General features: G+C 42.2%; 1 protein-coding gene across 1 annotated transcript in view; it reads right to left on the reverse strand.

The window, feature by feature from the left end:
* Positions 1–1,943: 1,943 nt before the first annotated feature.
* The window catches only part of ALK (ALK receptor tyrosine kinase), a 761,479-nt gene continuing 736,810 nt past the window's right edge, over positions 1,944–26,612 (reverse strand). The window contains exons 25-29 of the mRNA XM_023217284.2: positions 25,423–25,515; positions 22,796–22,897; positions 13,314–13,448; positions 12,533–12,623; positions 1,944–3,101 (exon numbers count right to left, since the gene is read on the reverse strand). Coding sequence (XP_023073052.1) covers positions 2,406–3,101; positions 12,533–12,623; positions 13,314–13,448; positions 22,796–22,897; positions 25,423–25,515 — 1,117 coding nt within the window. The 3' untranslated portion in view covers positions 1,944–2,405. The remainder of the gene's footprint in view (positions 3,102–12,532; positions 12,624–13,313; positions 13,449–22,795; positions 22,898–25,422; positions 25,516–26,612) is intronic.

A 26,612-nucleotide genomic window follows, 5' to 3' on the forward strand; every position in this document is an offset into this window, starting at 1 on the left:
GCCCGTTCATATTCTGGGTGGAACTTTCTATCACGGCTAATAACTTTACTAAAGCCCATAGTGTCTATATGAATTGTAGCCATATGGCTGGAGCAATATTCGAGTGGACAATAGTCCAGATTAATATCATGCTGATACCCATGGGTTACACCAAGTTAAATGAAACATCTTGAGGTCATTGCATCTCAGTGTGGAGTTGTTTATTTACTTATCCGTGTATACAAGCTTTTAAGACTTGACTGTTATTTACATGAAAGTTGATATCAATAAGGACGATTAGAGAGATCAACAAATCAATCTCAGTGGTAGAAAGGCACAACCTGAAAATGTAATGGATCTGTAGTTCTTAAAAGTGTAAAGAAGTAATATTTTCCCCATGAATAACAATAAAGAGATGGCTGTTTAACCAGATAGCTTACTCCCAGCTTAATTGGTTATTGGTGTTACAAATCTAAAATGGAAGTGTTTTCCTCGGTGATTGACAACTCCTCTGTCAGTATCCTTTAGGAAGAGTGTTTCTCAAAGTGATATTCTTGTGCCCCTTCAGGTGGTCTGTGAGTTAAATAATGTTTATATGATTAGGCTACTTTTGTGCCTGGCATGAACCAAAATTTTAGTGATACTTTTATTTAGAGATGAGTTCATTGATGTTTCATCTTCATGTATCTCTGATGAAAATATTTTCGGCAGTTAAGCAGATAAGGAAAGTAGTCCCTAGGGCATCAGTGCTTTTACAGATGCACACTTCTAACTCCAGGGTAAGGCAACTGCCTTCAGAGAAAGGAACAGTTGTCTGGTGTTTGTTGGCTTTTTAACGTAACGGCTTTCCCAAGCTGAAAATAATGCTTTTGATGCAGGTGAAACAGAGGTTTGGAAAAAGGCATGTATATATATACTTTTCCTAATATACACACACATAGTCCTTTTGTTTGGTAATGTTTAGTTACTAGCAAGTAGTAAGAGAATGCTTCCCTCTTGAATGCTTTGGCATAGCTACCAACAGGAAAGAAAACTGGCATGAGGATAGAGGAGAAGCAGAAAGGGGATGAAATGATGACTTACTGATAAAGCATTCTAAGCATTACACACATAAGTATGTGTGTAAAATTAAACAGATTCCCAATGCGTTTTCATGGAAGTAAAATTCATCTGTGAAAACCAGGTTCAGAACTCCCACTCTAACATATCATTGTCAACCTCAACTCTCCAAGGGTTCCACAATTCCTTTCCTCATTGCCTACTAGGGAAAAAATTCTTTGTTTTAATGTGTCTTTGACAGCTATACAAATTATGCTATGTGTATTTCAGCACATTTGTGTTCCCAGTGTACTTGGATCACATGATGAAGGGACAGAAAACGCAGGTTAGCCATGGAAGGAAAGAGACTGGATCAGTGCCTCTCCTTAGGACCACCAGCGGCCTGTTCCTCCTGGGGCCCTGTCCATCTCTACAGGTAGAAACTTGAGTTTGGTAGTCATTCCATGACTGAAACAGAAGGTTTTGGCCTAAAATGTATTGACACTTATGCTCACAAATGGATATGTTTCTATGCTTCTATGTATCACTGCTGCTGAAAATTCTTGCTTTTAAATGATGAAAGTTTAATTAGTGGAAATTTTTTAAATAGTTTAAATCTTGAGTTTTAAATCCAGTAGGAAACCTCACACTCAGTTTTTCACTTTTAGTAAGAGGATTTTCTTAAGGCATGAGGTATATTAATAGGATGTTTGAATCTCTGGATCTGTATTGGTGCTTTATTCTACTCAAAGCACTTAGAATGTATGCATTTCATTTAGATGAGTATATACATATTTCTGCTATACTACTGGAACTACTCACGACATTTGTTACAATTGGTGATGAATCAGCACAATTAAAAGCATCTAACCATCACCTAAAGTGACATTTTAGTTGTCTATGATTTTTCAAGTAAAGAATGTCTTTCCCCATGCTGAGTCATTACAAATAACTCCTTTATTTCTGTTCCCTCTCCCCTCAAATGGCTCATGTCCACATCAACAAGGTAAGGAAACATCTATGACCCCGACTATGAAACATAGAAGCAGCTAATTCTGACTACATTGAAGCAGAGCACACACAATTTAAAAGAAGCATAAGGAAGTATACAACAAACATGCATAAAAACCTTATGCAACCACATCTGGGCCTTGCATTTATCGCTCATTTTTATGACATTTTCTTCTTTCGAAAGAACAGGATGAACCCATGCTCAAAACCTTTCTAAAGCGTTTTGAGAATACAGCTTTTTTGGTGGCACTTCAAAATAGGTTGGCACAAAACAAAGAGTGACATTTGGTCTCTGGTTTGTGAAGGAGCCATTGCCTCTCTCTCCTCCACAGTCTTAGGGATCCTAAGGAAGAGAAGACGTGAGTGTGCGACTGAGCTCAGGGCCCAGGCTGGTTCATGCTATTCTTGCTTTTCAGAATGGTGTCCTCGTAATGACCAGTTCCGGGGGCAGTAGCGGCTTCTAAGGGCAAGCCCTGTTGCTGGTAGCCGTAATTGACATTCCCACAAGGGAAGTGACGTAGCCTGAACAGAGGTACCTCCTTCATGTTGGCAGTCAGCGAAGAGGGCTCTAGGAGCAGTGAGGCCCCTGGAAGTCTCCCAGTTGCAACGTTAGGTGGGACAGTACAGCTTCCCTCCAGCCCCAGGTTGCCTCTCTCATGTGGCTCCTTTGCTAGAGGATTATTCTTTTTGGTGGGTTTCTCTGTAAACCAGGAGCCGTACGTTGGGTTCCACAAGCTGGTGGGCTTGTTTCTGGATCCCTGGACCTTGTGCAACTCCGAAGGGGGGTTGGACTGAGAGAATGCCATATTCACGTGTCCCCCTTCCACAGCCGGCCCTCTGGGGACTCGAACAGAGACCTCTGCAGCTATGGGTTTCTTTGTAGACTTGCCAGAGGAGGTGGTAGGCAGAGGTGGTGGGGCAGCTGGGCTGCGCTCCTCCCCCCGTTTCGCCTGTTGAGAGACCAGGAGAGGAGGAACCCCCTCAGGGTCCTTGGGCCTCACGGGTACTTTCTCTTCCTCTTCTACAAGTGGACCGTATTCTATCGGCAGAGCGGTGTTGATTACATCTGGGTCCTGCCGTAGAAGAAATGATTAAAACTTTGACTCAGACACAAAAAATGTTGGATCTAGAAGATACCTTAGAGATGTTGTTATTTAAACATATTCTGCAGATGAAGAAACCAGTATTTATTGAGAATATAGTAACTTATAGGCACTGGGGCATATGAAATGAATGGGAAGTCATCCTTATCCTCAAAGACCTTAGAGGGTAAGCGGTATAATGCAAGTGTGTGTGGGTGCTTGGGACAGAGTGGAGCAGGAAAAGCTTTGCAGAGGAGGAGACCTTTGGCCAATTTTTAAAGATTAGTGGATTTAAAAAAAAAAAAAAAACATTAAAATTATTATTTCTATTATTCCAGTCTAGTTCCACTAAAATTATTCCAACTGAAAAAAAAAAAAATCCTAGGTGTTTGACTTCAATAGTGATGTAGGGGTGGTGGCTGGGAGGAGGAGGAGAGGAGACACATGCCATGTTGGCCTACAGGGTTTATTTTTTGATCTCTTCCTACCTGCTTTCCATTTCCATTTCGTTACTTTACGCTTGATTATAAATTTTCCTGTGCCACATCGTCACACGTGCAGGCACCACAATGCATGTTTTGTTGTTGTTGTTGTTTGTTTGTTTGTTTAGAGATAGTCTTGCTTAGTCGCCCAGGCTGGAGTGCCATGGCTCAATCCTGGTTCACTGTGACCTCTGCCTCGTGGGTTCAAGCCATTCTCCTGCCTCAGCCTCCTGAGTAGCTGGGATTACAGGCATGTACCCCACCCCCTGGCTAATTTTTGTATTTTCAGTAGAGACAAGGTTTCACCATGTTGGCCAGGCTGGTGTCGAACTCTTGACCTCAGGTGAGGGACCCGCCTCGGCCTCCCAGAGTGCTGGGATTGCAGGCATGAGCCTCTGCACCCGGCTTACAGGGGTTCTTTAGTCTGGATGTGAGGGACTCTTTGTGCAACCCCGGAAATGCTGAAGTGCTATGAGGAAAACCATTCACAAAAACAAGTTTGTGCTAGATCATTTTCACAGTAATAGACTGTAACATGGAAGAACAGAAGCAGCTGCCAGAAGTTTAGGGAAAATTTGTGGAAGAAAAATTAAATTTGGAGAAATTCATTAATATGTTATGCAAATTGAGAAAAGACCCTTATTACCTGAGTAACAGAAAAACACATGAGTGTTCATATTAAAAGAGTTCAAAACTAAAAAATAACTACCTTTGACTCATTAAAACATTCTTTAGTCCCCTCTCTGTTTTTTAGTAATTTCTATAGTGAATCATTTTAAATATGCTTGTGTAAAACTGCCTGCTTTTGCGGGGGGCATGCCCAAGATGGCCAAATAGGAACAGCTCCAGCCTCCAGCTCCCAGCGTGGGTGACACAGAAGACGGGTGATGTCTGCATTTTCAACTGAGGTACTGGGTTCATCTCACTGGGTCGTGTCGGACAGTTGGCGGTGGTCCATGGGTGCAGCCCGACCAGCAAGAGCTGAAGCAGGGCAAGGCATTGCCTCACCTGGGAAGTGCAAGGGGGAAGGGAATTCCTTCTCCTAGCCAAAGGAAATTGAGACATACAACACCTGGAAAATCAGGTAACTCCCACCCTAATACTGTGCTTTACTAAGGGTCTTAGCAAACGGCACAGCAGGAGACTATATCCCACACCTGGCCCAGAGGGTCCAATGCCCACGGAGCCTCCCTCATTGCTAGCACAGCAGTCTGAGATCTAACTTTAAGGTGGCAGCAAGGCTGGGGGAGGGGTGCCCACCATTGCTGAGGCTTAAATAGGTAAACAAAGCCACCGGGAAGCTTGAATTGGGTGGAGCCCACCACAGCTCAAGGAGGCCTGCCTGCTTCTGTAGACTCCTCCTCTGGGGACAGGTCATAGCTAAACAAAAAGCAGCAGAAACCTTGGCAGAGGTAAATGCCCCCATCTGACAGCTTTGAAGACAGCAGTGGATCTCCCAGCACCGAGGTTGAGATCTGAGAACAGACAGACTGCCTGCTCAAGTGGGTCCCTGACCCCTGAGTAGTCTAACTGGGAGACATCCCCCACTTGGTGCAGACTGACACCTCACACGGTGGGGTACACCCCTGAGACGAAGCTTCCAGAGCAAGAATCAGACAGCAACACTTGCTGTGCAGCAATATTCTATCTTCCGCAGCCTCTGCTGCTGATACCCAGGCAAACTCCAACAGACCTACAGCTGAGGGTCCTGACTGTTTGTTAGAAGGAAAACTAACAGAAAGGACACCCACACCAAAACCCCATCAGTACGTCACCATCATCAAAGACCAAAGGCAGACAAAACCACGAAGATGATGGGGAAAAAGCAGTGCAGAAAAGCTGGAAATTCAAAAAATCAGAGCGCATCTCCCCCACAAAAGGAACACAGCTCATCGCCAGCAATGGAACAAAACTGGATAGAGAATGACTCCGATGAGTCGAGAGAAGAAGTCTTCAGTCGATCAAACTTCTCAGAGCTAAAGGAGGAACTACGTAACCAGTGCAAAGGAACTAAAAACCTTGAAAAAAGATTTGACAAATGGCTAACTAGACTAACCAATGTGGAGAAGTCCTTAAAAGAACTGATAAGAGATGAAAACCATAACACGAGAACTATGTGACAAATGCACAAGCTTCAGTAACCGACTCAATCAACTGGAAGAAAGAATATCAGCGATTGAAGATCAAATGAATGAAATGAAGCAAGAAGTGTAGAGAAAAAAGAGTAAAAAGAAGTGAACAAAGCCTCCAAGAAATAGGGGATTATGTGAAAAGACCAAATCTACGTCTGATTTGTGTGCCTGAAAGTGATGGGGAAAATGGAACCAAGTTGGAAAACACTCTGCAGGATATCATCCAGGAGAACTTCCCCAGCCTAGTAAGGCAGGCCAACATTCAAATTCAGGAAATACAGAGAATGCCACAAATACACTCCTCGAGAAGAGCAACTCCAAGACACATAATTGTCAGATTCACCAAAGTTGAAATGAAGGAAAAAAATGTTAAGGGCAGCCAGAGAGAAAGGCTGGCTTACCCACAAAGGGAAGCCCATCAGACTAACAGCAGATCTCTTGGCAGAAACTCTCCAAGCCAGAAGAGAGTGGGGGCCAATATTCAACATTCTTAAAGAAAAGAATTTTCAACCCAGAATTTCATATCCAGCCAAACTAAGTGAAGGAGAAATAAAATCCTTTACAGACAAACAAATGCTTAGAGATTTTGTCACCACCAGGCCTGCCCTACCAGAGGTCCTGAAGGAAGCACTAAACATAGAAAAGAACAACAGGTACCAGCCATTGCAAAAACATGTCAAAATGTACAGTCCATCGATGCTAGGAAGAAACTGCATTAACTAGTGAGCAAAATAACCAGCTAATATCAATAATGACAGGATCAAGTTCACACATAACAATATTAACCTTAAATGTAAATGGACTAAGTGGTCCAATTAAAAGACACAGACTGGCAAATTGGATAAAGAGTCAAGACCCATCAGTTTGCTGTATTCAGGAGACCCATCTCACATGCAGAGACACACATAGGCTCAAAATAAAGGGATGGAGGAAGATCTACCAAGCAAATGGAAAACAAAAAAAAAGCAGGGCTTGCAATCCTAGTCTCTGATAAAACAGACTTTAAACCATCAAAGATCAAAAGAGACAAGGCCATTACACAATGGTAAAGGGATCAATTCATCAGGAAGAGCTAACTATCCTAAATATCTATGTACCCAATACAGGAGCACCCAGATTCATAAAGCAAGTCCTTTGAGACTTACAAAGAGACTTAGACTCCCATACAATACTAATGGGAGACTTTAACACCCCACTGTCAACATTAGACAGATCAACGAGACAGAAAGTCAACAAGGATATCCAGGAATTGAACGCAACTCTGCACCAAGTGGACCTAATAGACATCTACAGAACTCTCCACCCCAAACCAAGAGAATATACATTCTTCTCAGCACCACATCGCACTTACTCCAAAATTGACCACATAGTTGGAAGTAAAGCACTCCTCAGCAAATGTAAAATAACAGAAATTATAAAAAAACTGTCTCTCAGACCACAGTGCAATCAAACTAGAACTCAGGACTAAGAAACTCAATCAAAACTGCACAAGTACATGGAAAATGAACAACCTGCTCCTGAATGACTACTGGGTACATAATGAAATGAAGGCAGAAATAAAGATGTTCTTTGAAACCAATGAGAACAAAGATACAACATACCAGAATCTCTGGGACACATTTAAAGCAGTGTGTAGAGGGAAATTTATAGCACTAAATGCCCACAAGAGAAAGCAGGACAGATCTAAAATTAACACCCTAGCATCACAATTAAAAGAACTAGAGAAGCAAGGGCAAACCTTCAAAAGCTAGCAGAAGGCAAGAAATAACTAAGATCAGAGCAGAACTGAAGGAGATAGAGACACAAAAAAACCCTTCAAAAAATCAGTGAATCCAGGAGCTGGTTTTTTGAAAAGATCAACAAAATTGATAGACCACTAGCAAGACTAATAAAGAAGAAAAGAGAAGAATCAAATAGACATAATAAAAAATGGTAAAGGGGATACCACCACTGACCCCACAGAAATACAAACTACCATCAGAGAATACTATAAACATCTCTATGCAAATAAACTAGAAAACCTAGAAGAAATGGATAATTTCCTGGACACTTAAACTCTCCCAAGACTAAACCAGGAAGAAGTTGAATCCCTGAATAGACCAATAGCAGGCTCTGGAATTGAGGCAATAATTAATAGCCTACCAACCAAAAAAAGTCCAGGACCAGATGGATTCACAGCTGAATTCTACCAGAGGTACAAGGAGGAGTTGGTACCATTCCTTCTGAAACTATTCCAATCAATAGAAAAAGAGGGAATCCTCCCTAACTCATTTTATGAGGCCAACATCATCCTGATACCAAAGCCTGACAGAGATACAACAAAAAAAAGAGAATTTTAGACCAAATCCCTGATGAACATCGATGCAAAAATTCTCAATAAAATACTGGCAGACCAAATCCAGCAGCACATCAAAAAGCTTATCCACCATGATCAAGTGGGCTTCATCCCTGGGATGCAAGGCTGGTTCAACACATGCAAATCAATAAACGTAATCCAGCATATAAACAGAACCAAAGACAAAAACCACATGATTATCTCAATAGATGCAGAAAAGGCCTTTGACAAAATTCAACAGCCCTTCATGCTAAAAAACTCTCAATAAATTCGGTATTGATGGAACATATCTGGAAGCATTCCCTTTGAAAACTGGCACAAGACAGGGATGCCCTCTCTCACCACTCCTATTCAACATAGTGTTGGAAGTTCTGGCCAGGGCAGTCAGGCCAGAGAAAGAAATAAAGGGTATTCAGTTAGGAAAAGAAGTCAAATTGTCCCTGTTTGCAGGTGACATGACTGTATATTTAGAAAACCCCATTGTCTCAGCCCAAAATCTTAAGCTGATAAACAACTTCAGCAAAGTCTCAGGATATAAAATCAATGTGCAAAAATCACAAGCATTCTTATACACCAGTAACAGAGTCAAACCATGAATGAACTCCCATTCACCATAGCTTCAAAGAGAATAAAATACCTAGGAATCCAACTTACAAGAGATGTAAAGGACCTCTTCAAGGAGAACTACAAACCACTGCTGAGTGAAATAAAAGAGGACACAAACAAATGGAAGAACATACCATGCTCATGGCTAGGAAGAATCAATATTGTGAAAATGGCCATACTGCCCAAGGTAATTTATAGATTCAGTGCCATCCCCATTAAGCTGACAATGACTTTCTTCACAGAATTGGAAAAAACTGCTTTAAAGTTCATATGGAACCAACAAAGACCCTGCATTGCCAAGACAATCCTAAGCCAAAAGAACAAAGCTGGAGGCATCACGCTACCTGACTTCAAACTATACTACAAGGCTACAGTAACCAAAACAGCATGGTACTGGTACCAAAACAGAGATATAGACCAACGGAACAGAACAGAGCCCTCAGAAATAATACCACACATCTACAGCCATCTGATCTTTGACAAACCTGACAAAAACAAGAAATGGGGAAAGGATTCACTATTTAATAAATGGTGCTGGGAAAACTGGCTAGCCATAAGTAGAAAGCTGAAACTGGATCCTTTCCTTACTCCTTATACAAGAATTAATTCAAGATGGATTAGAGACTTAAATGTTAGACCTAACACCATAAAAACCCTAGAAGAAAACCTAGGTAATACCACTCAGGACATAGGCATGGGCAAGGACTTCATGTCTAAAACACCAAAAGCAATGGCACCAAAGGCCAAAATTGACCAATGAGATCTAATTAAACTAAAGAGTTTCTGCACAGCAAAAGAAACCACCATCAGAGTGAACAGGCAACCTACAGAATGGGAGAAAATTTTTGCAATCTACTCATCTGACAAAGGGCTAATATCCAGAACCGATAAAGAACTCAATCAAATTTACAAGAAAAAAACAACCCTATCAAAAAGTGGGCAAAGGATATGAACAGACACTTCTCAAAAGAAGACATTCATACAGCCAACAGACACATGAAAAAATGCTCATCATCACTGGCCATCAGAGAAATGCAAATCAAAACCACAATGAGATACCATCTCATACCAGTTAGAATGGCAATCATTCAAAAGTCAGGAAACAACAGGTGCTGGAGAGGCTGTGGAGAAATAGGAACACTTTTACACTGTTGGTGGGACTGTAAACTAGTTCAACCATTGTGGAAAACAGTGTGGCGATTCCTCAAGGATCTAGAACTAGAAATAACCATTTGACCCAGCCATCCCACTACTGGGTATATACCCAAAGGATTATAAGTCATGCTGCTATAAAGACACATGCACACGTATGTTTATTGTGGCACTATTCACAATAGCAAAGACTTGGAATCAACCCAAATATCCATCAGTGACAGACTGGATTAAGGAAATGTGGCACATATACACCATGGAATACTATGCAGCCATAAAAAAGGATGAGTTCATGTCCTTTGTAGGGACACCAATGCAGCTGGAAACCATCATTCTCAGCAAACTATCACAAGAACAGAAAACCAAATACTGCATGTTCTCACTGATAGGTGGGAATTGAACAATGAGATCACTTGGACACAGGAAGGGGAACATCACACACCGGGTCCTATTGTGGGGAGGGGGTATGGGGGAGGGATAGCATTAGGAGATATACCTAATGTAAATGACGAGTTAATGGGTGCAGCACACCAACATGGCACATGTGTACATATGTAACAAACCTGCACATTGTGCACATGTACCCTAGAACTTAAAGTATAATTAAAAAAAAAAAAAAAAAAGATATACAACCTAAAAAAAAAAAAAAAAAAAACAAAAACTGCCTGCTTTTAAGAGGGATATTGTAGACTATTGAGAAAAATACTCCTAAGAAGGTATATATGTTTAAGTGGGTGTATTCCATTCATATTACAACAAAATAATGTCATTAAACAAAGTTCTCTGAAAGAACCCCCAATAACTTGACATAGGAAGTCTGTATAGATAAAAATGCCAGTTTCACCCACCTGAGCTGAAAGGAGTAAGAGGATGGAGTAGTGAGGCTGGAAAATGACTACAGTTTGAAAAATGTGTCTGTCTGTAGTCACAGTGAAGAGGAGGGGATTTAATGAAATAGTGGGTAGGCTGGGCGCGATGGGTCACACTTGCAATCCCAGCACTTTGGGAGGCTGAGGTGGGTGGATCATGAGGTCAGGAGTTTGAGACCAGCCTGACCAACATGGAGAAACCCCATCTCTATTAAAAGTACAAAAAAAAAAAAAAAAAAAAAAAAAAAAAAGCCAGGTGTGGTGACACACGCCTGCAATCCTGGTTACTTAGGAGGCTGAGGCAGGAGAATCACTTGAACCCAGGAGGTGGAGGCTGCAGTGAACAGAGATTGTACCACTGCACTCCAGCCTGGGTGACAGGGTGAGGCTCTGTCTCAAAAAAATAAAATAAAATAAAAGAACATAAAATGCTGACTCAAAAATACTCATTTTGTATTCACTCAAAGTTAAAAATAACAATTTAGGCCAGACACAGTGGCTCATACCTGTAATCCCAGCACTTTGGGAGGGCAAGGTAGGTGGACCATGAGGGCAGGAGTTGGAGACCAGCCTAGCCAACATGGTGAAACCCCATCTCTACTAAAAATACAAAAAAATTAGCCTAGTCTGGTGACACACGCCTGAGTAATCCTGGTTACTCAGGAGGCTGAGGCAGAAGAATCGCTTGAACCCAGGAGGTGGACGCTGCAGTGAGCCAAGATGGCACCACTGCACTCTGGCCTGGGCAACAGAGCGAGACTACCCCAAAAATTAAAATAAAATAAATAAATAGTGGCTTATTGACTCTTCTAAAATATTCTCAGAATTAGATATCCTGGCAGAATGAGAGCCAAGAGAGAGGGAAAGAAAGTGAATACAGGGAAGAGGAGATCATCGGACAGAACAAAGCCCTGAGCGGGCAACTGGTGATACTGGCAGCAAGGCTGGCCTTAAAGGGGAGGAGGGATGGGAAGGTGGGTGGTGAGGAATGGCGACAGAGGCAGAGAAGTTTGTATCAGAGACAGGGAGAAAACGAGGTCATTCTCATACGATAATCTCCACCCTCTTGGTGAGGGAGGAAGCATAGCTGTCTGCTGAAAATGAGGGAGAGAAGCAAAAATTTCAAATCATTACTGAGGGAATGGGAGAGGGATCTATAGAGGAACCCACAGGATTACTAGAAAAATGTCTGACTTTTAGACAAACTCTTCAGGCCTTGCTAGAAAAACGTCTGACTTAGACAAACTCTTCAGGCCTTATCTCCTCATCTATAAGGTGTGGATATTTTACATTCCTCAATAAGGATAAAACAAAATACACAAAAAGTGATTTGTACAGTATGAATGATACACAAGTAGTATTGACGATGTTAAAATTTCTTCAGATTACTTTGAAATTTCATTCCCTTAATCCTCCTGACATAGATAGTTGGACATATAATCAATTATATGCATTTAATTATTTCACATGTTGTTGTTTCTCCAGCCAGGCTCTAAACTATTTGAGAGCAGATGTGTTCCATACATCTGTGAAGCTTCAATTCTGGCCAATAAAACATTAGGTCCCCTGTAGGGACTTGGTAAATTCTTGTGGACTGGATTGATTCCCCAGTCTTACTGCGCGTCTGGCACTGTGCTGTGTGCTGGTGAATTTGCTAGTATTACATTTTACAAAATGGGCAAATGGAGACACTAGTCATTTCATTTTAGACAAAATTAATTTTCACTATTGTGATCATAAATCTTATACTCTGACTGGCTTGACCTATTTCATATTTCGGTATTTGCCATCTTTAAGACTTTTCCATATAGAGTAAATGTTGATCAAGGGGAGAAAATGTTTCTACCTGGGTGCAGTATTCAATCCTCTCCAAAATGATGGCAAAGTTGGGCCTGTCTTCAGGCTGATGTTGCCAGCACTGAGTCATTATCCGGTATCTAAAAGAAGCAGCACATTAATTAAAATCAGGAGAAGCACAACGATGAAAAATATATTTTCTTCCAGCCCCAGGGTTGGAATGAATACGTTGAGGGTGGGAACTCGTCTAGGCCCCGTGTACTTGGCCTATGCTGCCCCCTGCTGATTGGTCGAGGAAGAGTGTGCAGGTGTAAAGGTATCTAACACAGACATCCTGATGTTTATGTTAACTACGGCTGCTCTCATTCCATTCCATTCCTGAATTAAAGCCACTTCGGGGACAGAATATTCTAATTACATTTCCCATCTGCGTTGCTTGTGGGAAGGCAGTGAGGGGTGGCAGGCAGGGCAGCAGACATTGCAGGGAATGGAAATCTTTAAAGTAGACACGGACATACGGTGTCCGGCAGCAGGGGCTGGGCCTGGGACACATTCCCAGCAGGAGCTTGGGGAATGTAGACTTGGTGAGTAGCACACGGCCTGTAGCCAGACAAGGGATACTTTTTCTGGGATGGCATCATTGCTTTTGAGGGCCTGGGAGACCCACCCATCTCATTGAAGTCGCAGTCACATTCCCATCTTGGGGCATATTAAAGGGAGGGCGGCTATCTACCCCTTCATCTTAAAGAAGCATATGTGACTCTGGATATTTTTTGAAAAGAAAAACTGCTTAGTAACTATTAGTAGAAAAGTTCCTAAAAGAGTCATACACAGGCCCAGGGCAGTTCTTGGGTGGGTCCATCCGGCCTCCACTGGTGACGAACTCCAGAACTTCCTGGTTGCTTTTGCTGGGATATGGCATATATCCGAGAGAAAAGATTTCCCACAGCAGCACTCCAAAGGACCTGGGCGTGGGACAGAGGACGTGGCGATGGATGTAGACACACCCACCCACATTCACTCACACGCTCACACAGGCACACGGACGTACAATTTCAACCTTTTTTTTTTTTTTCATTATACCCTTGGCCATAATAGAGAACTCTTAAAACGTAGAAAACTTTTAAAAATAAGAAAATACTGCACATGATGCTCCCTTAAAAGACAACCACTGTTAATGTGTAAGTCGTTTCTGTGCTGAGTTTTTTTTCCACTTAGTCACAGTTATATTCAATATGCAATTTTGGACCTTGATTTTTCTGCACATTTCATTACAGCATAAATATTTTCCATGCCAGTGCATGTTATAAATAACATTCGGAATGGCTAATGGCTATAAAACATTCCATTGAGTAGTTGGTTTGCCTTATTTCCACATTGTTTTCAGTTTTCAAAATATTTAAAATACTATGATGAACATCCTTGTGCATTTTTAAAAAGGGAGATTTTAAGATAAAGTCTCTGAATTACTAGATTAGGATGTACAGCCAGCTGATTCCATAGTCTCTTGCAGTTCTCTGAGCTTCAGTTTCATCTGTCAGATGCCCACTCATCAACTTCACTGGCCTATTTTAATAGGCAACTCAAATTTAACATGCCCAAATGGAACTCTTTCTGTACACACACCATCTCCTCCTTCATTCTTTTCCAATCAGCAGCATCTCTGGTTATACGTTTTTTCAAGCCCCAAACCTAAGAGTCGTCCTTGATTCCATTCTCCCGCACTCCTCCACTTCCCATCCAATAGTCAGCAGTCCTATTAACTCTTACTTTCAAGATAGGTCTTGAATCCAGATAGGATAATCTAGTAATTCAGGGTAGTTACTGAATTAAAATGTAGGATAGTTCTAGTAAAATAAATAGATCAAAAGAATATGAATGTTGACAAATTCTTGATACATACTATTTGGTTTCCAAATGTGTTACTCTATTCATCTACCAGCACCATGTAAAAGCGTGGTAGACACACTCACCAGCATTGAGTATTCTTAATAACAACAACTTTTGCTGATTTTAAGTCAAAAAATGGTAGAATATTTTAAATTATGTTTATTGACTTGATAATTAACATGGTTGGATGTTTTCCCAAGTGTTTATTAATTCATTTCACTTTTTTCCATGAATTGCTCATTTTTTTGGTATCTATCAATTTTCTTTTTGATTTGTAGGCATTCTTTGTATGTCAGAGATGTTAACCTTTTATAAAAAATTCAAATACTTTTATTAATTTCTTTCTTTTTTCTTCTTCTTCTTTTTTTTTTTTTTTTTTGAGATGTAGTCTTGCTGTTACTCAGGCTGGTGTGCAGTGGCGCCATCTCGGCTCACTGCAACCTCCACCGTCCAGGTTCAAGTTGATTGCCTGCCTCAGCCTCCCTAGTAGCTGGGATTACAGGTGCCCACCACAACGCCTGGCTAATTTTTGTATTTTTAGTAGAGACAGGGTTTCACCATGTTGGCCAGGCTGATCTCGAACTCCTGACCGCAGGTGATCCTCCCACCTCAGCCTCCCAAAGTGCTCGGATTACAGGTGTGAAACACCGCACCTGGCCTTAGTTACTTTCTAATACTACTTTTTAGCATACCAAAGATTTTTATTTTGAGATAGTGAAACCTATTTTTTTAATGTCATGATTTCCTTTACTTTATAGTTATACAATCTTCCCTTCACCAAAGATTAGATAAGTATTTGCTATCTTCTTCCAGTTGTGTTTGTTTTTCCTCTCTTTTAAATCTAGTTGGAATTTAATTTGGTGTCTAGTGTGAGGTAAGGACCTAAATTGATTTGCTTTTCAAATAACTACTCTTCCAACACTATGCATAAGATAATTTCCTCCTTGCCCATTGACTCGCGATTAAAAACAGGTCTGTTTCTGGCTATATTTTCACTTCATCTGTTTGTCTGCTTCTTGCATTGATACCATTCTGTTTTACTTTTTGTGTATTTGTCTTAATATCTGATAAGGCATTTTTGTCTATTTCTCTTTAAAAAATATTTGATTTCTCATTTGTTGTTTTAAAAACTTTATGAGATGAATTCTTCGTGTTCTAAAAGAATCACCTTTGATATTTTGATTAAAACTTTAAACCACTACTCTAATGATTAGCTTTTTGACAAAGACGATCTTTTAGTATCTGACTGTAGTTTTCTGAGGTTAGCAAATATTACCGCAAAAATTGTAGAGGAAAATAGTTCCTCCATCTTCTAAGAAACATAGGGTGCTTTTATTGTCATCATCTGTGTGAAATTTCAAAGACTGTTGTGAGGATTGGGCAAAGATATTTTCCCTATTTTTCAGGTGAGAAGGTTGAAGCAGAGGTTATTATACAACTAATCTGAGACAGACTGGAATACATTATTAGATCTCTTGATTTTGCTACCTACAAATTGCCTGGCATGTATATTCTTCCTTTCTGTTTGGTGATCTTACTTCCCTTCAAGGCAAAACTAACTAGGCAAAATCAAATGAGCAAGAAACTGGCAATAAGGCCTAAAGAATTACAGCTATATGTTTTCTGCTTTTCTAGATAGATACAGGTTATAGCATCCTTTGAGAGCACTGATAGAACTGCACATGGATATTTATTTTCTTAGAGTTCAAGGGGGCAATAAGTAGTATTGGTCATAGAACTCTGATAATTCCAAACAGGTAGGATTGGCATATTTGCAAATAACAATACCAGATGCCTAGTTAAATTTGAGTTCCAGATAAGCAACAAATAGTTTTTTTTTTAGTATATGTATGCTCCAATATTTATACTAAAAAACTTTTTGCTGTGCATCTGAAATTCAATTTCACTGGCCATTTTGTATTTTATCTAGAAACCCTACAGATAGGGCAAATCTAGATTTTGTATGCCAGATGGTTCTTTCATCACCTATAAGCCTGCCCTAAATAGGAGCGACAAAGTCCAAAGCTTTGCACCAGAGCATTTAAAATCAAATTAAGAGAAATATATACATATATATATTTAAAACTTCACTTTCTTTTTGTATTAAACTTGCTCTGCCTGAAATGATAGAAATAGCATACATCATTGCTGATTAAACTGTTAAACATTTGAATCAATGAACATAACAATCTGATAAAAGATTTTAAAATAACAAGCTGCTCCGTGTCAGCCTTTAAAAGCTACATTTTTCTCCTTAATCATAACCTGAAAGGAGGTTATGATGAAAGAAAAAAAGCCATTGTGGAAGATGGTCTCCAGGTGTGATAGAGGGTATGCTCTTAGGAAAAATGGGAGCCGAAAATTAATATCTTTAAATGTCCATCCAGCAGATTCCAAGATCTCACGCAGTTCTTTGAGCTTCAGTTTCATCTATCAGATGCCTACTCATCAGCTTCACTGGCCTATGTTAATAGGCAACTCAAATTTAACATGCCCTAACGGAACTCCTTCTGAACCCACACCATCTCCTCCTCCATTCTTTCCCAACTCAGCAGCACCTCTGGTTATGCATTTGTTCAAGCCCAAAACCCAGGAGTCGTCCTTGACTCTGTTATCCCACACCCCTCCACTTCCTATCCAACGGTCAGCAGTCCTGTTAACTCTACATTCAAGATAGATCTTGAGGCTGGGCGCTGTGGCTCACGCCTGCAATCTCAGCACTTTGGGAGGCCGAGGTGGGCGGATCACTTGAGGTTAGGAGTTTGAGATCAGCCTGGCCAACATGGTGAAACTCCATCTCTACCAAAAATACAAAAATTAGCTGGGTGTGGTAGCACAAGCCTGTAATCCCAGCTTCTTGGGAGGCTGAGGTGAGAGGATTGTTTCAACCCAGGAGGCGGAGGTTGCAGTGAGCTGAGATGGCGCCACTATACTCCAGCTTGGGCGACAGAACGAGACTGTCTCAAAAAAAAACCAGAAACAAAAACAAAAAACGTCTTCAGTCTGACTACTTTGCACTACCTCCACTGCCACCACCAAGCCACACCACTCTCCTCTTTCTCTCAGCTAGTAACGTGCAGGATTTTCTTAACTGGTTTCCTTCTTCACTTACCCGCCTCTAGTGTAAATTCAATGGCAGAGGGATTTTTTTAAAAAAAGCGAAGATCATATCACACTCCTGCTTACAACCCTTCAACCGGCATCCCATGGTGTTTAGAATAAAATCCACATCCCCTCATCTGAGTTCCAAGGCCGTCTGTGTTGTGACCCATCCCTTCCACCCCTACTGGCCCTGGGCTCCCTTAGCTCTGACCATCAGGACTTGATTTAATTTCTCAGCGAGCAAGCTAGGCTCATTCCTGCCTCTGGCTGTTCACACTGGCTTTTCCTGCAGTCTGGAAAGCCTGTTTCCCAGATCTTTCCAAGGCCTGCCCTTTCTGTCTTTCAGGTATTGAAGTTACCTCCTGTAAGGAGCTTCCCCCCGCCCACCTTTGCCAAAAAACCCCCAGCTCCTCCTCCTTCTGCCTGATTGTCTTAGAGCACTTCCCAATTCCTGCAGCTATGTAATTTGTTTAAGCATTCCAATTGTGAAACAGTCAAAACTTTAAAAAGGACCAGAGTATCTATGTATCTAGATGTTAATCTTTTGCCTTATTTGTGTCCGCTCTCCCTTTCTTTATGAAGACTTAAGAGACCGAAGTCTTAAGACCCCACCTCCCTGTCTCCGCTCCCCTGAAGTCAGACTGCATCCTACCCTTGTATGTTTCCCATTTTTAAACACTGCGTGAAAGCACGAACAATACTGTATTATAGACGTTTTTTATATTGTAAAGTTATACATAAATGATACCCTACTCCTTTTTGTAATTTGCTTTTTCCTCACTGAACACTGTTTTTGAGATTTATCTATGTTGATACATGTAGGTTTAGTGTGTTCTCTTATACCGCTGAATAGTTTTCCATGATGTAAGTAAACCACAGTAAATTTTTCCACCTCCTCGTTGAGGGGTAGTTGGGTTGGGTTTTGTTTTTATTTTTGTTTTGCTTTTCCTCTATTGTAAACAATGTTGCAAGTGAACATCCAGCACCCAAGTCTATTTGTGTCATCTTCTCTCTAATGTGGATACTTAAAAATAGGAGTGTTGGGTCACGGGATGTGCATGTGTTCGGGATGAGTAGATACTTAAAAATAGGAGTGTTGGGTCACGGGATGTGCATGTGTTTGGGACAGTTACTTAATTGCTTAAGTTATTCTCTGTCTCTGGATCCCCTGGGTTGCTGGTGCTCTAACTTCACTGCATATCATATCAGAATCATCTGTTAAAACACAGATTGCGGAGTCCCACCCCTAGAGTTTCTGTTGTATTAGGCCTGAGGTGGGGGCTGAGGATTCGCAGTTCCCAGGTGGTGCTGATGGACCACACTTAGAGATCCACTGGGTTATGTTAAAACCAAATCTCACTGGTGTAAAAACAACAAAGGCTCTTGCTTTCATTATGTAATGCTGGCCAGAAAGGCAGCTCTGGCCATTCGTGGACGCATGGCCACGATATGACATGATCTCAGCGCCAGGCTTTCAAAATGTGGAGGTTGTTCATTCATGCATTGTCTTCTTACGTTTCCTGTGGTGCTGTTAAGTGATTTGATGCCATTTGGATTCCTTATCTTTTATCACTAGTATTTTTTACTATTAATTTTTAAATTTTTTCTTCATGGAAGTCTGCAGGATCTTTATCACCATTGGCCTAAGGATGTGCCTTCTTTTTTTTTTTTTTTCTTTTGAGAGACAGAGTCTTGCTCTGTTGCCCAGGCTAGAGTGATCTCTGCTCACTGCAACCTCCGCCTCCCAGGTTCAAGCAATTCTCCTGCCTCAGCCTCCCAAGTAGCTGGGATTACAGGCACCCACCAGCACGCCCAGCTAATTTTTGTATTTTTAGTAGAGATGGGTTTCACCATCTTGGCCAGGCTGGTCTCGAACTCCTGACCTCATGATCCACCCACCTTGGCCTCCCAAAGTGCTGGAATTTCAGGCATGAGCCACTGCGCCCAGCCAAGGATTTGCCCTTTTAATCCGTGGTGATTGGCACTTGGTGAATTCTTTCATTCTGGGAATTTATGTCCTGTGCTAGGAAATCTTGAATGATTTCTCTGCTGTCTTTATTCTCTTCATTTCCTCTGCTCCTTCTCTCTGGGACTCCTATTTTGTCAGCTAATTGGACCTTTTGGTTTACACCCCTTAATTTTTTAAATAAAAAATTATTATATTTTCCTATATTTCCCATTTCTTTTTAGGTTTATTTTCTGGAAGGTTTATTTAGCTTCACACTCCATCCTTTTCATTACTTTTACATTTCTGTCATCAAATTTTTAAATAATAAGATTTGGTATTTAGAACAGCTCAAACTTGGAAGAAACTGTGAATACAGAGTTCTCCTGTACCTCATACTCGATTCCTGCTACTTTTAGCATCACATTAGTATGATACAGTTGTTACAATTAATGAACCACAATTAAGGCTTATTGACTGAAGCCCATACGTTATTCAGCTTTCCTTAGTTTTCACTGAATGTCCTTTTTCTATTCCAGAATCCCACTAGGATATCGCATTACATTGAATTGTCCTGTTTCTTTAGGCTTCTCTTGACTATGACAACATCTCCGACTTTCCTTGTTTTTTATGACCTTGACAGGTTTGAGGATCTGGTCAGGGATTTTGTGGAATATTCCTCAGTTGAGATTTGTCTGTTCTTCTCATGATTAGACTGTGGTTATGGGACATGGGGAGGAAGAAGACCACAGAGGTAAAGTACCATTTTCATCACATCAGGGGTGCATACCGGCAACACGACCCAGTCCTGTTGTTGTTATTATTATTATTAATATTATTATTTGAGATGGAGTTTCACTCTTGTCACCTAGGCTGCAGTGCAGTTGCACAATCTCAGTTCACTACAACCTCCACCTCCCAGTTTCAAGCATTTCTCCTGCCTCAGTCTTGTGAGTAGCTGGGATTACAGGGGTCCACCACCATGCCCAGCTAATTTTTGTATTTTTAGTAGAGATGGGTTTCACCATGTTGGCAAGGCTGGTCTCGAACTCCTGACCTCAGGTGATCCACCTGCCTTGGCCTCCCAAAGAGCTGGGATTACAGGCATAAGCCACTGTGCTTGGCCCCTAGACTTATCACTGTTGAGGTGGACTTTGAGCACCTGGCTGAGGTTGTATTTGTCTGGTCTCTCCACTGTGAAGTTTCTTTTTCCCCTCTGCCCCAGCCCTATACTCTTTGGAAGAAAGCGAGAACACGCAGCCCACACAGGCTTCAGGGCAGCCATGCCTGTCTCCTCGAGGCTGCCTCTTATCACACTTGGATTTCCTTATCCTCCTAAAAGTATTGTTTAAAATAACCTTTTGTCATCCATTTATGGTTGCAATAGTTTTTCTGATCTTTCGGAGGATATTATAGTTTTTAAAAAAAGTTTTCGTAAACTTTCTACGTGTTTCTTCTTTCAAGTTCCTTTTTATATGTTTGTTTTCTTCAGATTAGAATATTTTCTCAAGTGTTTGTTGATTCTGGGTTGTCTGTTCATATTTTAAGACTGGGACATTAAGAAGGCATTGGAAAGTCCTGTGTAAGACACTGACTGGTGGGCAGCTTGCTTGCTTGCTTGTTTCACTGGGTGCAATTTTCTGTGACTGCTGTAAAAAACGAAACAAAACAAACAAAAAACTACATGGTGGCTTAAAACAACATAAGTTCATTCCCTGAGAGTTCTGAAGGCTGGACATCTGAAACTGGTATCACAGGACTCAAATCAAGGCGTCAGCAGGGCTGTGTCCCCTCCGGAGGCTCTAGGGGAGACTCTGTTCCCTGCTTCTTCTGGCTTCTGGTGGCTGCGGGACCTCCCTGACTTGGGACTGCATCTCTAGTCTTGGCCTCTGTGCTCACACTGCCTCTTCTTTTGTGTGTATGAAATCTCCTGGTCCTTCTCCCTTATATGGATACTTGCGATGGCATTTAGGGCCCACCTAGATAATCCAGGACAGCTGCCCCACTCTAGGATCCTCAACATCATCACACCTGCAAAGACCCATTTTTCTTATAAGGCAACAATTCTGGCCTCTGGGATTAGGACGTCATACCTTCAGGCGGCCATTATTCAGCACACTGCACCTGTGCCCCACTTGGCAGTACTGTATCTGTCATTTTCTCTTCATCAGTCCTCCAAAGAGAAATGAGCTGATCTCCTGCCCAGTTGCCAGTGTTCTTGGTGCTGAGGGGCCAGTGGGGGCCAGGACCAGAGAGAATTCAGTTCAGTCTTTTCAGGGAGAGAGCCCCAGTCTTGTGCTGATGGTAGATGAGGGACAGCCAGCAAGCTTCAGGGGTGAGGAGCTCAGCCACAGGATTTAGTTATGCCTTAAACAGACCTTTCATGAATTTTCCTGTTTGCTATACCTCCCCTTCTTTTCTTCCTCCCTCCCTCTCTTCTCTCTTCTCTCCCCCTCCCTCCTACCCCCTCTTCCCTCCCCTGCTTTCCCTCTCTCTCTCTCCCTTTCTTGCTTGCCCAGGCTGGAGTGCAGTGGCATGATCATAGCTCACTGCAGCCTTGACTTCCTGGGCTCAAGTGATCCTCCCATCCAAGCTTCCAGAGTAGCTGGGACCACATGCGTGTACCACGACACCTGGCTAATTTTTAAATTTTTGGTAGAGATGGGGCCTTGCTATGTTACCCAGGCTGGTCTTGAACTCCTGGGCTCAAGCAGTCCTCCAGCTTCAGCCTCCCAAAGTATTGGGATTACAGGCGTGAGCAACTGTGCCTGGCCTACACCCCTACTTTCAATTTCCGGGCCTTTCTGGGGCTCTTAGGCTGAGGGAACCAGCCCTGCTTCTGGATCTGGACTGTTGGTTTAGAGATCCACTTTCTAGTCTTGTCAGTAAGGTACCACGTGTTCATGACTTCCCAGTTTCCAAACTTTTGTCATTGTTGTGTCCTTGCAGGGTTTAATGCAAATGAAAGACTCCCTTTATTGCGGTGTGTGTGTATGTGTGTGTGTGTATGTGTACTTTGTGAGGGGCCTGCGTTCAATCTGCCATTTAAAATTACATGTAACTGTTAATGTGTGGTCCTCCAGCCAGCAATGGCAGCATCAGTCTGGGACTTGTTAGAAATGCAAATTCTCAGCTAGATCCCAGACCTTCTGAATCATAAATTCCCAGGGTAGGGTCCAATAATCTGAATTTTAACAAGTCTTTATGAATTCTGATATATGCTCACATTTGAGAACCACTGTTGTTGGGTGTATTGATTCTTCTCTTCTCCCTCCCTGCTAACACAGGGGCTCCCGGCGTAAAGTATGGAATCATTTGGCCCAGGAGCACCACCTTATGGCTGCAGGGATACCTGGAGGATGATAGCAGACTTACCATGTGTCTGTTTTAGAAGTGAATATTCCTTCCATGAAGGCCTCTGGGGGCATCCACTTAACTGGCAGCATCGCACAGCCTCCCTTTCTGTAGTAGCTCGCCCTGTGGGGAAGGAGAGGAAAACCAAACTAGGATCTGGAGATGGCACTAAGCATCCACTCTGCCGGGAAGGTTGAGAAAATGGCAACAATATAGTGTACCCACTAAAGGTCTCAAATTAACCAAGGGTCCTTGGTGGTTCAGGAGGAGAGCAGGGGCACACAGATCATTTAGTTAAGAACTTTGGTGTCATTTAACAGAAGACAAAATAACCCACGAGAGGCATGAGAGGAATGATCTATGCAATGACTAAGATACCTGCTAGCAGATGTTTAGCTCTCCCGGTTGGATTTTGTTATAGCTCACAATGAATAACATTACTGCAACCTTGTAAGTATGGTGTGTTTCTGATGATCTGCAGTAATGCAAGATCCAAAATGGGAGAACTGAGAGCAGGCCTTGTGTCTTAATCATTTTGGATCCTCTGACACTCACAGCATTTAGTTCAGTATAGGCAATCAACCAGTAATCCAGAGAGCTGTGTGGACGCTGCCTGCCATGACACACCCAGACAAAAGAACACAGGGCTAGGCGTGGAGTTGGCTTGCAAGGTAGATGAGTTAATTTACTGGTTTTCATCAGTAATGTCATGAATGCAACTCACTGATAAAAACCAATAAATTAACTCATCTGCCTGTTAGGCCAACTGCATGTCTAGCCTGGTGTTCTCCTCTCTGAATGTGGTTCAGGAGGCAGCTTCCTGCCAGCTGTTGACATTAATTAATTACCTCAATAAATATGTACTGAATATTTAGTGTGTATCAAGTACTCTGCCATGTGTTGAGGACATAAATAGGCCAGTCTCTGTCTCCCAAGGATATTGTTTAGTGGAAGAAATGGATATATATGCATTGCAATATAGAACAACGCATACAGTAATGCAGGTATGTGCAAGGTTCAGTGACACAAATGAAGAATGGATTCATTCTACTTGAGCAGGGGTGAGGGACAGGGAAAGCTTCACAGAAGGGCACTGATGGAGCTGAGTAGGAAAGACGCTCTCCCAGAAGACCATTCCTGACCCGTGCCATTGCACAAAGTATAGAGTAGGTGGGGAATGAAGGACTGTAGATAACTTAGGGTGGTTGAAGCCTGGAGCTGGGAGCTGTCAGAGCTGAGCCTGGGAAGGAAAAGTCAGATAACAGAGGGCTTGAGGAGTCATGCTGCAGCGTTTGTATTTGAAATGAGAGGCAGTCCCAGGGTATTCTGAGGAAGGAGAGGAAGGAGAGGAAGGAACGCTGAGCTTGTGGGTAGCGTTAGAAGGTGAAGTGGAGCAAAGGAGAGGAGTATGACAGATAGCAGTGGTAGACGCTCCAGAAACGTCTTTCCTACATCTTCCACGTGCTGCTGCCCCGTGGTAACGTGATAGCCTCAGCATGCTCACCCCACTGGGGACTGTTACCATGTTTGACTGAGGCCTTGAGGGGTGGTGTCTGGATCAGTCTCACTTATTCTCCAAAGAGTTAAAGCTCCATATAATCACTGCTCCTCTCTCTACCCCTGTGAGTTAGGGAAGGGGTCATCCCATGCAAGGAGGGACTTGCTCAGCTCACGTAGCAAGTCAGTGTTGTAAATAATCAGGGGAAAAAAAGGAACTAGGGGCTGGGAAGAGAAGAGTGAGCAAAAGTACAATTAAAGTAGTATTAGCTTTTAAAATTGAAGAAAATGTTTTTAAATGTAGCCTTGAAAATGTGGCAGGGAAAAAAAATAAGGCTGTGTTAGGTACTGATGGGTTCTGCACTGTACTCCACATCTCCTGGGGTGGCTAAAGCTGAGCAATGAGCTAGGCCCTGCATCCTGCCCGATCTGGGAGGCAGGTGCTTGGGGTGATAAAAGCCATAGCCACTTAGAATTCCTGAGGACTGAGAAGAAGACTTGAGGAAGTTCAGTAAAGTTCGCTTTGAAGGTCTTTCCACATCAGGTATCCAAGTTATCCCATGTCTCAGAGCATGGCCGGATTAGAGTTGGAACCGATGGACAACCTAATTAAGAACTTGGTGTGGGCTGGGCATGGTGGCTCACACCTGTAATCCCAGCACTTTGGGAAGCTGTGGTGGGCAGATCAAGTGAGGATGGGAGTTTGAGACCAGCCTGACCAACATGGAGAAACCTCGTCTCTCCTAAAAATACAAAAAATTAGCCGGGCATGGTGGCGCAGTAATCCCAGCTACTCGGGAGGCTGAGGCAGGAGAATCACTTGAACTCGGGAGGCAGAGGTTGCAGTGAGCCGAGATCGCACCATTGCACTCCAGCCTGGGCAACAAGAGCAAAACTCTGTCTCAAAAAAAAAAAAAAAAAAAAAGAACTTGGTGTCAATTATTGCGGCAAGTGCGATCCTGGATTTAGGCCTTCAGGCATGGTCACTAATTCAAGTTTCCCATATCCTGAAAAGGAACTTAGTGAAATTTTAGGTGGAAAGTTGACAGGGTACCAGGAGATGATGTCAGGGACAAGCAGCCACACCCCATTCGCTTGAGGGGCTGAGGTGGAAGAGACAGGCTTCGAGGGGTGAGGCAGTCTTTACTCACCTGTAGATGTCTCGGGCCATCCCGAAGTCTCCAATCTTGGCCACTCTTCCAGGGCCTGGACAGGTCAAGAGGCAGTTTCTGGCAGCAATGTCTCTGGGAAGAAAGAAAATGCATGTCCTCATTTTATCCCTAGGAAGATAAGTGTACTATGTCCATCACTAGGATTTTATCTCCAAGCTGAAGTTTAAATAGTTCCTTCTCCTCCCTATATTTCCTTTAGTATAGTATTCTTCAGTGTGAGAGAAACAGCCTTAACAATTCTAGGCCTCACAACTACAGAGAAATGGAAAAGGATTAGGGGAAATGATTAAAAATGTTTAATGGGGCAATCATAATGAAATGCAATATACTAGGAAATGGGATTTATTGGCCTTTTACTATGTGCTAAGTATTGTTGTAAGTGCTTCACATATAATTCTCACAACAACCCTATAAGACACAAGGTGCTATTACTGTCCTCATTTTATTTTTTAAAAAGTAAGCTAAAAGTAGATAACACAGGGTCATAAGGAATGTTATTTGACCTTAGGCAGATTTGGAACAAACCACTGGTTGGTTTCTGCCAGTTGTTTGAAAAAGTGTTTTAGAACAGCATGACTTCCCTGAAATCAAATTCAAGTAGATTAAGATATTCAGAAATATTTCTAGTTTTTTGTTTTGTTTTGAGACGGAGTCTTGCTCTGTCACCCAGGCTGGAGTGCAGTGGCGTGATCTTGGCTCACTGCAACCTCTGCCTCCCGGGTTCAAGCAATTCTACTTCAGCCTCCCAAGTAGCTGAAATTACAGGCATGCAGCACCACACCTGGCTAGTTTTTTGTATTTTTAGTAGAGACAGGGTTTCATCAAGTTGGCCAGGCTGGTCTTGAACTCCTGACCTCAGGTGATCCACTTGCCTCGGCCTCCCAAAGTTATTATTATTATTATTTTAAATAAGCCATTATGGTTCTTTTGTCCATGATTGTATCTAAAGCCTTTGCTAAGCTACATGACTGAAGAATCACTTCTTTCAGGTGATAAAAAGTTGTCATCTCTGCTGTTGACTCTAGATGACCTGCCTTCCTGTGGCCTGCCCCTGAGGCATGGTCAACCACTGTCCAAGACTCATCAGCTTCTACTGTCTGACTGTTTACCATTCTGGTCATGCATATAGGAATGAGGGATACAGCCAGAAGAAGTCTAGGATGGGTCTC

This window comes from Piliocolobus tephrosceles, chromosome 15, assembly GCF_002776525.5.
Source record: "Piliocolobus tephrosceles isolate RC106 chromosome 15, ASM277652v3, whole genome shotgun sequence".
In the NCBI taxonomy this organism is placed as follows: domain Eukaryota; kingdom Metazoa; phylum Chordata; class Mammalia; order Primates; family Cercopithecidae; genus Piliocolobus; species Piliocolobus tephrosceles.